Source organism: Rhagoletis pomonella, unplaced genomic scaffold (assembly GCF_013731165.1).
Source record: "Rhagoletis pomonella isolate Grant_MI unplaced genomic scaffold, Rhpom_1.0 Rhpom_scaffold_01504, whole genome shotgun sequence".
Classification (NCBI taxonomy): domain Eukaryota; kingdom Metazoa; phylum Arthropoda; class Insecta; order Diptera; family Tephritidae; genus Rhagoletis; species Rhagoletis pomonella.
In genome coordinates, this window is record NW_023460058.1 from 4,826 (window position 1) to 21,114 (window position 16,289).

The following is a 16,289-nucleotide window of genomic DNA, read 5'->3' on the forward strand; positions in this document are numbered from 1 at the left end:
ATATTTATTTGGTTTTTTTCCTTACTTTTGTAAAAATGCTTTCTTCTGAACATTCTGATGGGTAGTATTGCTGATGATCAAGGACAAGAATTTTCAATTATCGGTTGCACACAAGTTTTGTGCTGCGCTCAAGAAAGAATGCAGAGTGGAGGCTAACCGATTCACAAATACACAAATATATATACATGCATATGTATGAATATACATGAAACCGTACAACCTTACAAGCGAACAAAAACAGTTCGCCGTACACCCGTGAGCCTAAAATATTTTCGCAAGACTTTTTTTGGTCGAACCTTTAACATTTTTCGGTGACACCCACATGCATTCGACAATCAATTTTTTTTTTTAAATAGTTCTACTGGAATAATGAATTTACTTCATTAGCAAAAGTTTAATGACTTTTGGCGAGCTTTGATTTATTGACATTAGGGTGGTACGTTAGGATAATAAGATCTGAAGTCTGGTGGGTAAATACTACAGAAAATTCCGAAATTGCCTTGTGCAAATACTTTCGCCTTGGGGGTGTGCGGCGAACCTTTTTTTTTTGGTACGGTCTAATGTACATACCATGATAAAAATATAGTAAGGTAGAACCGCTGAGAGTCACTTTTAAAATTCTTGACGTTTCCAAACAATTTCATTTTTAAATTTACTCACAATCTCACACACACATTTTCATTTTCAATCTCAAGCAACAACAATTTCGAACAATTTCATTTTTTTATTTTCACTTTTATATGATTTTAAAATGTTGGCAAACTTCAAAAAAAAAATCATGGCCGACAAATTGAGAGAACGGTTATACCTTGCTATGTTTTTATCATGGTACATACTACATAAATATGTACTTAAATCCATACTAATATGCAGTAGTATGTACTATACTTGAATCCTTCAATTAATAAGGCTATATGCAAAGTACTTGGAGATTGAGAGCGTAAACTAATTGGACATTGAATACGAACTGAGAATTATATTTTGAAATATTTTACAAACAAAAACAAAACAAAAAAACTGCAACGAAAGCGCATTGCCGCGTTGACACTGAGTGCGGGTTAAACCGTACTTTTTTTCAAGATTTATGAAGGCAAACGATAAGAAAGTCGCCGCTAGCATACAGCCATCATTTAATGATGATAACAAGTGTTCTTACAAGTACATACTTTACAGCACACAACACATTCATATATACATATGTACATACGCAAATTTATTATTCGTAAACAAAGTTGCAGTTGAGATTGCAGACAAGCGCATGTAGCGAGTTAAGAATTAATAAAAACTAAAATTAAATGCAAAAATAAGAAACAAATAACTGCTGCTAAGCATCAGTAATAAGTGAGTACAAATTAGATTTTATATACATGAGCGCTTTCTTACTTATGGCAAACTAACTACAAATTGTGAAAGAAATTATGTATTTCGCAAAAATCAACTAACACAAACAAATACTTAAATAAAAATGCTTTTCCCAGGCGTTTGCGAAACTTTAGAGCCAAGTTTGACAAGCGTGTGCAGTTTGCAAGCGACTTCAGTGCTCTTTACAGTGCCAGTAAAAAAAATGCACCTCAACATTTGGGCCAGTTTTGACAATTTTTATTTATTTAATTTTTATTATTTTTTATTGAGATTACATAGTACAGTTGCAGTTTGCAAGCGACTACATTTGCACCTCAACATTTGGACCAGTTTTGACATTTTTTTTTTGTTGTTTATTAAATTTTAATTAAATTTCATTATCCAATTCTCATATTTAAATTTAGGAGCATTGTTAATTTCTTCATGATAAAATGATCGGATCTAAACCGAATTAGAATGAGACCCCCCTTGAGGTACCATATTTCCGAATTATCGAAATTGGTTCAGGTGGTCCAAAGTTATGCGGTTACATACATAAAAAAAAATATTCCAACGAATTTATAATTCTTATTTATAAATATGTACTCAGAATTTTTAGAATTACTTTTCGTATGCAGTTTTTAGCCCTTTAAGTTTAGTATAAAAATAAATTGTCAAACGCTATATGTATATCAGTGTTACTCATATTTAAAATAAAAAATGACGCATTTTTTTACTAAAATAGTATATTTTTATAAGATAATCTTTTAGGAATCTGGCAACTCCAAGAATTGAGCCATCTACGCCATATGTCGTAACCTTGTATTCTACGTATGAACTTTGACTTTATTAGTATAAAATTTAAGGGGCTATAAAGTTGCATACCTAAAAGTTTTCCCAAAATTCTGAATATAAAGTTTGAAATCTTGATGGATTTGTATGGTGTTTGTCGTAGCGCTATATATGTATGCCCTAATAATAATGATAATGGTGTTTGTTATATAAAGCTAGACATTAAATAAACAAAAGAAAACTGGTCAAAAAGTTGAGGTGCTACTTTTTTGACCACAGGTATTTGCTACACATAAATATAGCATACATACAGTATACACAAGCGCTTGCTTTAACTAGTTTTTATTGCTGTTTTTTTTTGGATTATTATTACATATTATTTTTATGTAGAGCTTTTGTTGTTTGCTGCTGTAGCTGCTGCTGCTGCTGATACATTCACAACGCGGTCAACGCATCACTTTCACCATTTAAAGCGGATTCGAGCACGTCTGGCTTGGTCGTGTGCCAATTGTTTTCTTAAAAACTCTCATGTTGTGCTGATTTAATCAGCGCTTATTTGATTGCAATGAAAGCTTTGAAAAATTTGGTTCCCATTCAAAAGTTTTTTATTTGCCAAGATGGTGCAAATTTGCCAATTTTTTAAATTGCCATTATGAATGCCATGAGATTGCTTTTAATATATGTTTAAAGCACGACTGGTTAAAGAAATAGGTGATTTAGCCTGAAGAGTGTGTATGGGTTTGAAATTTCGTCATGGTTTTCGGTGAGTGAAAATCGTTTTTTAACCGTCTTCACAAAAGGGGGAAGGTTGTCAATTCGTCGGAATATTTTTTTTATGTATGTTACCGCATAGCTTTGGACCACGTTAACCGATAATTCCTTTTTTAAAAGAAAGATGATACCCCACAGGTGGTCCCATATTAATTTGGTTTACATCCGATCATCGGATCATGAATAAATTTACGATAATCTTAAATTTTTATATGAGAATTGAAGTGGGTTTTGTTTGCTTGTTTGCATTTCTTCTTCGCAGAAAAAAATATATAGGTAACCGCTATTTTCTTTTTTTTTACTTGATAGAAGATTTATTCCTTCAATTTAGAAAACAAACTCATTATCTAAATTTTTTTTCTAATGCCGAATTTGAAAAGTGCGCGCACTTCAAATGCCTGTCATTGTATTCCCGACTTAAAAAAAAAAAACGTTTCTTTTGCTACCTTATTTTCTGGCAGAACTTCAGGCTATACATATATATTCTTGTGTCCTAGCATTTTAAGCTCCCGCAATCAAGCCTTTCTACCGCTCTTTCTTTCGTTCTGAAATCGCATGCCTCTTCTTTCCTCTTGTCCCGATAGCTCGATATTGTAGATGCTCTTCTCGGTTCCGTGTTATCTTTCGTTAAGTAATTCTTGTACTATGGGGATGCCAGCCTTGTATTTATTGAGGACATCCACAACTTGGAAAGGTCCACTTTCTCTATCGGGGCTCCAGAAATTCCAGGTAAATATACGTAAATTGTAGCCCTTATTCAAGTTACAAGAGTCGCCAACGGTTAAAGAGGTGGAAATTCGAGTCAGACTTTTAATTTGGAAGCACCTAATTTTATACTATGAATCAGATTTTTTCTGTACTTCTTGATCTACAAAATCTTATGGCAATAGACACTGTGGGCTATTAGCTAGGGGCGGTAAATCAAAATGAACATGCATTTGTCGGGATTTCATTTATTTCCAGACATTTCGTGGCTTTTTCAGAGCTTTCCGGAATTTTTTTCGGGACTTTTAGGTGCGTTTAGATATTTTTTTCTGTTCGGAAAGTTTTTGGGATTCTTCGTATTTTATGTCGGCCATTTTGTGATTTTTTTTCCACGCTTCTCGGCACTGTTTTTGGGAGTTTCCTAAAGATTTTTTGGTCATTTTGGTATTCTTTATTCGGGATTTAAATCTGAAATTTGATGTCTCAGGTGCACTTTCCCATGTAAACATCCAAAAAGTCCTTTGCACAGGTTTGTAGAAATCTCTTTTGGAAATTAAAACTGCAAGGGCAATGGCCACGGAAATATTGCAAATAATTTCAACTTACTCGTGCTAAACTAGTAATTTTAATTTTTGCCGCAAGTGCTGTTACACCATTCGAGTATTGCTGCGTGATCGGTTTTAGACAAATCACCGCTAATTATTTATTATAAATTAAGGGAATTATTTAATTAAAATGTGCATTAAAATATGGTTGTCGGACAAAAGAGGCTTAAGAAGTATGTAGTTGTGTAGTATGAGGGTTGCCACCTGTTTGAAAAATTAAATTAAATTAAATTATACACAAGTTGAAAGTGTTAAGCGAATTTCTAGATTTTTTTTTGCGTGTTTGAAGGCGTTGCCACCAAATTATTCAGTAAGTTAAATGAATAATGTTTTACAAAATGGGTATCAATCGAAATGTGTAGTTTTGAAACGGTTTTATTTCTTAACTGCATTAATTCGGGTTGACACTGGTTTGAAAAATTACATCCTTTTATATCAATTTTCAAAAATGCTTCTTACAAAATAGAAAACACAATTAACTACTGCAACCTTGCAACACTTCGCAAAAATTTCTCAAGCCAAGCAATACATGAAAATGTAGGGCATTCTACACCGTCAGTTCAAAAGCGAAAGTTGTCTCACATATGTACCAACATCAGTCGGTGTACACGCCCCTAAAATGCATTTTGTAAGCTAATCTCATTTATTTTTTCCACTCATTAGCTACCATTTTAAGCTGTACAAGCACAACGGCAAAAAGCAGTAAAATCTTAGACGCTGCCAACCATTTACCATCGAAGCCAGCAGCGTGACTTTGTGCAGCGCCCAACTGGATTGCCTTGAAATGAGCCAGTCTCTAACGAAGCACAGCCAGCAGTCATGTCATGAGAAATAAATACAAGAAACAGCAAAGGTGCCTAATAACTGAAGGAAACTATTTAGATAGTCAGACAGCAAAACTGGGGGATTGAAAAAAAAATGCAAGCCACAGCAAATGGAGAATTGTGCAATAAATAATTGATGCAAGCGCAATTTAAGTTGCTTTGAGTGCTGTAGTGGAGACGTTTGAATTACAGTTCCCATAAAATGTTGCGCATACGAACCGTAGCCCGCGCATATGTATGTACGAATGTAGTATGGACTAATTCACCACAGCTGGTAGAGTCGGCCATTAGAGCCATACTAACTGCATATATGTATACATAGCTGGTGATTCAGCAATATTAAAAAAAAAAATATAAAAATTCTGCTGATTTTGCTGAACTTACCGGAAAAATTACTGGACTAGTTTCCTTTCGAATTTTCGGCAGGCCAAGCACGCTGCTGCATGGAGCACACACTGCGGCTGCATGTGGGGGGGTATTGCTGCCACCCACACACACACCCACTTTTGCACTGCTATGTACATACATATGTATGTATGTATTTGTATTCTACAACTGTTGCAATAGCCACGCTGAGCTGAGCATTCCGTTTTTACAACGTGACTTTAGTGCGCTTCAGCCGATTTGCTATCGTATTTCCATGGCGCGCCGCCTGGCGTATGCTAATAAAGCCGCTTATATTTTTTACGCTTTTATTTGTTTTTTGTTTTTTTTTCAGTTAAGCATAATCGTGCAATGCAGCTGCGCGCATGCCCATGTTCGTATAGAATTACACACAAATCAGTAATCATAATAAATGCAAGCCTTTGCACCGCAATTTCCACCTATGGTATCTTAAACTTTACTTTCAGTATTTGATTTTTGTTGTTATCGGCCTTTTATTAAGAGTTAATTGTAATGCAAGCTACAGCTGTTTCAGAGCAACTGGTGGTTTAGGCTTGCTGCCGCTAACGATGGTTAAGTTCGTGAATCAGGCAACTTGCGCGCGCGAGTGTGTGGCAGTGCGTTTGCCGGCTTTTTTTTTTAAATTATTATTTATTTATTTAAGTATGTATGCATATATTTATTAATTAGTGGCCAGTGACTCTGACAGCTGATAGTGACAGTAATTAGTGCGGTTATTTGCTGCTTAATTATGCGTCAATCAATGTTCGGCAGATGATGGCCTTAACATATTTGACATTGACATTGGCGACCATTGACATTGGATACCAAACATCATGTAAATTTAAAATATATATGTATATGTAAGAATGTTGTTTCATTTGACATGATAAAATATGTACATATGTATGTACATATACATATATTTCTTCTTAAGTATGGATAACCTTGTGCTACGAAACAAGCAAAATTATCTTGAATGCAGTTTCTAGGAATTCCGTTACAAGAGTCACGCTCGTTTTTAAAAAGTATTTGTTATTCACTCTAATCAATGGCATTCTTATCACCGCAGATAGGGGAAGTAGCTGAAGCGCAAATAGTAGAATACATCCAGTCAGCTTCATCTAAATGAGACAATTAGTAAAAAAAGAAACGAAAGCCAAACTTAACCACCACGCCGATATCAGATGTGGATGTTAGAAGTAACCCGCCGCACAGTGCGGCCAAAACTGAAAATAAAGTTTCTATATAGGACTTTTTCATCATTAAGTTGGCTAAAGGGATCCTCTAAGAAGCGAAAACCGTACCCAGTAACGGCGTGTACCCCAAGTCCCCTCTTTATTTTCAGTCGGAATGTGGTCTTCGCCCAAGCACAACGTTATGACAGATTTAAAGGGTAAAGTTATAAACGTGTAAAAGTATTTTGAGTAAAGAAACTCAAACAAAACCAAATGGAATCAATGTCTGAAGGATAATAAAAAACGTAAAAAACAATTGAACAAAAGAAATTTTTTAGAAGTAGAAATATAATGGTATTTTTTACAAAATTTGAGTTTTTTCGAAATTTCCTTTTTAATTAAATTCTAGCTTAACAAAGTGCGGGTTTCAAGTGGAAGGTGTCCCGCATTTTTTTCAATACGAAATATATTCGAAATGGAGGAAAATAATAACACCATCGGCAAAAAAATAATATATTAAAAATTAACGCGAATTCTTAGCCACTGGAAACTTGCACTTTATTGATCTAGAGTTTAATGGGCCATAAAACTGCATACTTAGAATTGTTTTTAGAAGTTCTTAATAAAAAGTTTGCTGTTGTAAAATTTCTCTAATTTTTCTACAAAGTTTGAAATTTAGATTTATGGCCTTATTCATAAAAAATAAAGTAGGTTTAAAGAGCTTTATAAATTGACGTTTTCATACATTTTTCAATTTATAAACCTTTTATAAAGCTACTCTATTTTTTATGAATAAGGCCATTAAACTATATTCACATTACAGCACAAATTACTTTGTTTCGATCAAATTACTTCACATAAATCAAGTAAGTTCACATTTTGTTTGATAATTTGTATAGCGCGTATACGTACGAGTAAGTGGCTTGTATTTGATTTCAAAAAACAAATGGTTGCATACTTTTAGGCATTTTTTTTTTAATTTCCTCAACAATGGGGGCTAAAATAAATGAAAATTTTTTTTTCTTCATTTTGTCAGATTTTAACAAGCGAAATTACTTGATTTTAGCATGGTTTGCTTATAAATTACAAAAATGCCGTAAATTACGATAATGTGAACATGCTTTTAGATGGTTTTTGTGTATTTTTTTTAAATATTAAAAATTAAACAAAAAATCAAAAATAGTTAACATTTATCAAAATATCGTGTTCCTATTATTTTTCACATGACTGTATGTAAAAAGGAAATGATAAAAAAATTAAACTTTATTCCCAACGACTCTGTTAAACAAAATCTACAAATCTCAGCTTTAAGTTCCGCATTCAACAATAATTTAAAAAAAAAGCTTAACTGATATTTCTATACATACACATATATGTATGTGGCCATTCCAGACCAATTCGGGCACCATTTGGCTTTGCATTTTCGATTTGTTATAATTTGTTATGTTATAGTATTAATTGAGTGAGGGCTTCCTGATTTTCTACACTTTTTATCCAACCGATTTCAAGATTTGGATTTTTGCAAAAAAAGAAACACTCAAATTTTTTAACAATAGATTGGCGCTTAAAAAATATGTTAGTGTTTGGCCGAGCTTCTCCTCCGATTTCTGGCGTGCGCCTTGATGTTGTCACATGACGATTGCATTTTTATGAGAAGCTATTTTTAATAGTAAAAATACACTCGGAGTATTATTGTACAATTTTTAAGTTGATTCCAACAAAACATGTACTGATTATTGATTTGCTTGAAAATATTTTCTAAAACACTTGCACTCAGTCCGATAATGGGATAACAATGGGAATTTTTTTTTTTAGTCGAATTTTCAAATTAATGAAAAACTAATTAAATTTTGACCAACTTAATGCCAAGAACTCTGACTGCGTCAAATCAAATGCATCAATCAAAATTAAATCGTGGTATTCGCTCTTTTATGTATTCGTTGTATCTTGTGTAAGTGAATGAACACTAACTAATACAACTAATGATTTTTTTTTTGTATGAAATGTGAGCAGGATATAATGTTACCCATACGCCATGGCCGAATATCCAAACGTTTGATTAAACTTTAAGGTAAACGAAAGCAATCAACTCGCGAAAGTAATTGATCGTAGCAATTATGCATTTAATTTCTTCCTCTACAATATAATCTTTTTTGATTAAAGCATTTGATTTGACGCAGTCAGGGTTCTTTACGTTGACGAAATTTGTTAATTTTTCATTAACTTAAAAATTAAAAAAAAAAAAAAAATGATCCCATTGTTATCCCATTATGGGATTAGGATTACGAGTTGCAGAATGAGTGACAGTTTTTAGAAAAAATGCATAATGTTAAGGAATTTGCTAAATGGAAAAAATTCCGTAGTTTTTGTTTAATTTTAAAATGTAAGTACAGTAGAATCTCGAAAAAGTTAACTGAAATGTCCCAAGGGTAATGAACTTTTTCGAATTATTAACTTTTCTAAGCGCTTTTCAAAATTTTAATAAAGATAATAATAAACATAGTTTTTAGGAAAAAACACGCTAAATTTATTTCAATGACTTAGTTTTCATCATTACGAAAAATAAACTTGGATTTAATTTGACTTTTTCTTTTTTGTTGACATTTTGTAAACCCACAAACAGTACACAACTCACAAATTAATTTGAAATTCAGAAAAATGTATAAGCTCAGAAAAGTTAACTTTTTAGAGCGTTACATGAACACTGCAATTCGGTTAACCTAGCCGAGCGATTAACTTTTTCGCGATTCTACTGTACTTTAGGGTGGTCCAAAAATGCATGCATGAAGTGTAAAATGTTAAGCTCCCACCGTCTAGGATTTTTCCAAATGGAAAAAATACCAGTATTTTTTTATTAAAAAAGAATTTACTTAGAACTGCCTCAAAGCCCACAAAGTTTTCTATGCACATATTTTAAAGGGGGGAAAACACTTTTTCGTAAAAATGTTATAGAATTCTCGAAAATCAATATTTTTCGATAAGAAAACTCTTTTTTTTTTCTTTGGGAGACTTCCAATAACAATACCCAATTAACTTCTTTAACAAATTTTTAATTTATACCATTTCTACCAAAAGGTGTTTTTCGCCTATATAAAATACATAGAAAACTCTATGGGCTTTGAGGAAGTTGTAAATATCATTTTTTTTAACAATATACGGATTTTTTTTATTCCATTTAAAAGAATCCTAGGGCGTAAGAGCTTAACATTTTAGACTTGTTTTTTTTTTTACCACCCTAATGTATGTAAACAAAAACACTTGGAAACCAGTTACACATTGGAAACAAAGTATTGCTAATATATTAGCATACATATATGTATACAAACAAAAAGGCGCACACATATGTATGTACATACATACATACATACACGAACACTGTAACAGGATTTAAATAAATTTTAGCTTAGAAAATCCAAATAACTTGTTTTACACAATCACTTATTCGTGATTATACATACATATGTACGGAATTGTTTATTGCTTTTGATTGCTAAATTATAGTGTGTACAAACATATACCACCTTTTCTGCAAGAATGTCATAATACGAAAACACGATACACGTAAGATCAGCTAATTAAGCCAGCAACATTTTGGTAAATTTTGGCTATTTGGCTTTCGTTTATTTAATGTTTATTATTTTTTTATAAAAGTCTAGCTCTTTATATAACAAACACCATATAAATCCAGATTTCAAACTTTGTGCAAGAATTATGAAAAATCTGCAAAGTTTCAGCTAAATTTTCAACTTTTTATTCAGATTTTTTTAGAATTTTTTTTGAGCATGCAGTTAAGTAATTTATTAAATTCTAGGGTAATAATGGGCAATTTTTTTTTCTGACTGCATTACATACAAAATAAATTCGATAATTTTTTTTTGTATGGAAAAAAATGCATCATGAAGTCAGAAAAAAAACATTAAAAATCAACGCAACTTAAGACATTATTACCCTAGAATTTAATGGGGAATGAAACTGTATACTTAAAAAAAATCTAAAAAATCTGAATACAAAAATTTAAAATCTAGCTAAAACTTTGCAGATTTTTCGAAACTTTTGCACAAAGTTTGAAATCTGAATTTATGTAGTGTTTGTTATATAATGAGCTAGATTTTTATTGAAAAATAATAAACAATAAATAAACAAAAGAAAAATAGCCAAAATTGATCAAAATGTTGCTGGCTTAATTAGCTGATCACAAGTGTATGTACGTACAAAGCGATGTTAAATAAAAGCTTGTAATAAATGAGCGATATGTATGTATTCATTTCAAATGTTCAACGAAGTAGGGGCGGCACTCCGCCACCAAAAAAATAATAATTTCAAAGTAAATCAAGCGAAAATTTCCGTGGAAAATTAGGATTTTGCGAACAAATTTAATTGACTTCCGAAAAATTCACTCACTTACATAAGTATCTACATATTTTTGCTAATTAAAATATAAAAATATTACACATATGTGTGTACATTAGGGTGGTCCAAAAACAGTAAAGTCGGAATTGTAATGCTCTCACTAACTACTATATTCTATACCATTTCTACGAAAAGTCGTTTTTCCCCATATAAAAGACATGGACAACTTTGGGTGCTTTGGGCGACCTCTAAATATTTTTGATTTCAAAATAAAAAAATAAGGGAACATATTTTTCCGTATAGACTTTACTACAAAGAAAATGCCGTCCCAATTTTTTTATTTTGTTCCAATAGCCCAATATAAAATCTGTAAAAATGTACCAACCGTGTGAAACTGCCTTTATGTCTTCTCTTAATAATTATGTACATCATTTATGGGACTTTTATTGAAATGAACCTTCTTAATCGAGCTCGGAGATTTAAAGCCACGATTGTTCATGTCATCGAATCTGTATCGTTCGTCCGATTTTCAAAAGGGCTTTGCTTTTACGTGATTTTAGTTTTTTGAAAAGGGTGTCACATGCTAGAATATCAAATTCAAATAATTGCATTCGGAGAAGTTTACGTAAAATGCCGAGAAATCGGCTATAAGTGTACCAATTCTATTAAAATAAAATCATTTTCGTCTTGAACTAAATTTCCCGAGATACGAGAAAAATAAAAGTCCCGTATAATGAATATGAAAAGACGTAAATCGTTTCCGCCTTGAAATTAATATAATTATTAAGAGAAGGCGTAAATAATTTCCATTTGAAAATAATCGTCCTGCGAGACGAAAAAAGATATTTCACGTTAATATTTATAATACAAAGACGAAAGAACCGTATCTTAAAACAATGCTACTTTTTTGATCCTAAGTATTAAAATAATGTTTTTGGATGTCTGTTTTAAAGCCGTTTATCTCGAGTGTTGCTTTTTTGAGTTATCACAGGATTGCAGTAAATGAGTGATACATGTACATAATAAGGATTATTTAGAAATCGCTAAAGCAGAAGGTATCTAAAATATGAACACTGCCGGAACAAAGTATTGGCACAGGAAATTTTTCACAATATATGCAACAATTTTTATTCTAATATTTTTCCGCAAATTTTGTATAAAAATATGGTTCATTCAACAACAAAAAACATAAAAATAAAATTCCTAAGCTTTGTGCAAAACTCGCGAAAATTCAGCAAATTTTCATCAAAATTTTCAACTTTTTAATCAGATCATTTAGAATTTTTTTGAGTATGCAGTTTTGCTGCTCATTAAATTCTTGTAAAAAAGTGCAAGTTCGGAGTTAGTAAAAAATCGCGTTGATTTTTGAGAATTTTTTTGTTGACGGTGTTGGCATTTTTTCCATATAAAGTATTTTCGAAAAACATTTTTTGTATGGAAGAAATTGCGTGAAAAAACTTGCACTTTATTATAAAAAAATTGATTGTGCTACAATTCTCTATACTAAAAAAAAATTCTAAAAAATCAGATTAAAAAGTTGAAAATTTTCATGAAAATTTGCTGAATTTTCGCGAGTTTTGCACAGAGGTTAGGAACTATACTTTTATGTTTTTTGTTGTAGAATGAACAATATTTTTATACGAAATTAGCGGAAAAATATTAGAATGAAAATTTTTGCATTGTGAAAAATTTGCAGTGTATGTACGTTCGTCATTGTAAATAGTAGACAGCTCTTCTTGTAAGAAAATTGCCGCTCAAGATCTTTGGCAAGTCGTTCAATGTAATGACTTCTGCATTGTATGCCTTCTTACATTATCAGCTTCGAAAAAGTTTAAATGAACTACCTTTTCGGGTTTATTTTCTGTAATAATTTATTTATCACTCAGCTATTTTAAGCTTGCGTTTCCCACCGCAAGCCACAGAGTTTGTTATAAAAGTGCAAATATAAGTAGTCAGCAGCATATGTGCGGTTGCAAACGATAATTGACACAGCGCTTATGCGAATTCCGCCTGACAGAGAAACTGGTTGTTGATTAGCAACAATGTGATTTTACTCCCAACGAAACGCTCCATGCCACGACACGTTGCTGTGTATTTCTAGCTTTTTGCATACCTGCACGGTAAGTAAATAAGCAGATTGCAACGCTGAAACGCTTCGCTTTTCTGCGTGACTGCCTTGCTGGCTGATGAGTTACATCATTCGAAAAACCAACCTATCCACGAAGATGGCATTGATGGAATTGTGTTGACTGTAGACACCAAATCATTAAAACATATAAAATCGACAACAGAAATATTTATGAGCGGTAAATGAACAAAACAAAACTAAAATAGCTTATGGCGTATATCTATAAACCTCCTAGTATTAATAGCTGTAAAATGCGATAAGCGCTGCTGATAATAGTACATAAGTAGTTTGTAATGATAAAATCACAGATAAAACGAGTGGTGTGCAACTTACCGCTTTTGCCCCGCTATCACCGCTGGAAGACGAATAGGGAGACACAGCTGCTGATGGCTGTGCCAGCTAATGTCCAGTTGGCTCAATTAGGTCGCTGTTGGTTTCTGCAGCAGTCGAATGTACTTTGTTGGAATGTGTTCAGCAGCTTATTTAATCCAATTAAATTTTCTCAGATGTTCAAGTAGCGCTGATTTTCATTTGCTAGCGATTTTTATTTTTTCATGCAGCGTTCGCACTATGCACCGATTTTACTTTTGGCTCCAAAGCCCTTATCTCTTTCGTGTCACTTTGTCATTAAGCGGACATACATATACGCTTGGCACTGCATCAAATTTTGCACCCTAGGGGATTTTTTCGATAATTCCAACAAAAAATGCTTATTTAGCTCTTTTAACAAAATAATTAAAGTTTTAGCTACAATGGAAAACTCACATAACCAACCACTTGAAAGCTTTTCGAACAATTGACAACTCTGCCGCGCTAGGCTCGCTCCACAAACTACGCAGCAGCGAAAGCGACAGCTGACAGCAACGAATCAGCGTGGAAATTGTCAATAACTAACAAAATTGGTGAATAACATTTTCACCTCAAGCCAAATTGAGATTGCCCAGTAAACAGAGTCAAATAAATTTAAAGAAGGAGAACTTGGATAGCGAATTTGTACATTTAACTTATCTTACAGCCCTAATCGTGTAATGTCACAGCCGTCAAGTGTCATTATCGTGTCATCAACTGTAGTCATAAGTAAAGCTCGTTTTATTTGCCAATTGTGGCGAAAGTTTCTCTGTAGTGAAACATCTGTTCTTTGTTTACAATTGAATTATTCTTTTTGACTGCCACTGCAACAGACTGGATTTCTTTTAAACAAAATACACCGAAATGGATAACTTTTCGGTGTCCATCCTAGTTTTATCGATTGTTTTTGCGAAAGAGAGGAGAAATGCCAAATGTAAAAGTAAACAAAAATGTACGCTAGCAAGTAAAAGAGGTTTGTAAAGGTATTTTTAATAAAATGTTAAGTTAAAATATATTTATATTGCTTATTATAGCAGAAAAACGTGATCACGGTGGCACAGAGAAGAAACATAAATTTTCCTTGAGATGTGAGAATAACAAGCACAACAAATTTGACGGCGAATAATCTGAGATTTGCCTGTGTAAACGGGGTGATTAAAAAACGAGCTTTGATTGAGATAATATTGATATGTGACCATATTAATACAAATTTGTAACTTTTTTCGGCAAAATTAATAAAATTTAAAATATTAACATGTGTTTTAGCGTTGTCACGTACTCAATAGGTCACCACAAAAATAATAGCAATTGTCAGCGTTAGAGCTTTCAAATTGCCCTCTGTACACCTAAACGTGACAATTGATTATAAGCATGACAATAGTTATAGCAGAGAGTTTTGTCATTGCACGCAAATAGGGCTGTTAAAATAAAGGTATTTTAAAAGAAAATGTGTGTTTCAAATAAACTTTATAAGAGTGTATAATACATAATCAAATAATTTTTGTAGGGAAATTTTTTATTTGAAATTGAAGGTTTATAAAATATGTAGGTGTACTGGTTAAATAAGTTGCGTTCCAGATGCTTCACGATTTGCAGGTTTTTACAGGTAGTCGTTCCAGGTGACCACCTCCCATAAGGTTTATTAATGGAGAAAACAGCTGTTCCTGCAAATCGTGAATATCGTGAAGCATCTGGAACGCAACTATAGTGATGAAAAAAACTTGGTTTGATGAAATACACTTCGCCAGTTGTTGGCTGGAAAAAGTTGCCATTCAGAGTTTATACACCTTCTCTTCTCTTCGTTTTCTATTGCGTACATCATGTGGAAGAAAATGTCAAAATCATTTTGTTTTTGTTGTTTGTGTGGGAAAGCGTACGCAGTATAAAAACAGAAACTCGTGGTCGTCCAAAATAGCAGTTTGGTAATTTCTCATTTTTTTCAATTAAATAAAAAGCTTTAAACTAATTAGAAATTTTACCTCCAATTTAGCTTCCACACTTCGCATTTCAAATTAGTTCCGTGCAACTGTAATCTTCAAAAGAGCTGCATCAAAATGGGTATGGTACAGAAGCGCAAGAAAATGCACTCCGGTGACACGCACCTACGTCGCCGTTGGCGTGTGCGCAGTCGGCGACGTGATCTCGACCAAATTGACGACGATTTGCGTACACAATCAGCAGAGCTCATCAATCAACCGGTGGATCTCGATCAGCCTGGATTCGCGCAATTCTACTGTGTACACTGTGCCAAATACTTCATCGACGATCATGCAATGCAAGCACATTTTCGCACCAAAGTGCACAAACGTCGTATGAAGGCGTTAGAATTGGAGCCATACACGGTGGAGGAAGCTGAACGTGCTGCCGGACAGGGTAGCTACAAAGCTCCAAAAAAACGGGTAATGGAAACACAACCCACAAAAGAGCAGGTCAAAAAGGGAAAACGCATACGGGTCGATGAAAAATTGGAGGAAGATAAAGTGCCTAAAACTAAGCGAAAAGTTGAGAAAATGCAATCATAGGTGGAGGAAATGGAAATACTCCTTTTTGGGACTAAGGAATGATACTAACAAAATATGTATCATTTCATTTGTAAAATGTAAAAACTGTTAATAAAAACGTGCGTTAGATTTAAAATTGCCGGAATATTACTTTAACCTTTTTTCAAGCAACGCGAGAATAATCGCACTTGGTAATAATTGGTTGAAAAATGTAAATGTTTAATATGTAGGCCAAAGTATTTCTACGCAAAGTACTAGGAATAGAATCTCAGCTAAGGTGCGCTAATAAAAGAAGGAAAAAGAGCATCATTTGGGGGAGGTGGTGCTCCAAGAGGAACTGTTTCGATAGCAGAGGATATTCA

At 33.1% G+C, this 16,289-nt stretch overlaps 1 protein-coding gene across 1 annotated transcript; it reads left to right on the top strand.

Moving 5' to 3' along the window:
* Positions 1–15,236: 15,236 nt before the first annotated feature.
* LOC118752432 (zinc finger protein 593 homolog) lies at positions 15,237–16,063 on the top strand. The gene is made up of 2 exons (XM_036487352.1): positions 15,237–15,348; positions 15,417–16,063. The coding sequence occupies exon 2, from the start codon at positions 15,481–15,483 to the stop codon at positions 15,946–15,948; it is 468 nt and encodes a 155-aa protein (XP_036343245.1). The 5' UTR covers positions 15,237–15,348; positions 15,417–15,480; the 3' UTR covers positions 15,949–16,063.
* Positions 16,064–16,289: the final 226 nt, after the last annotated feature.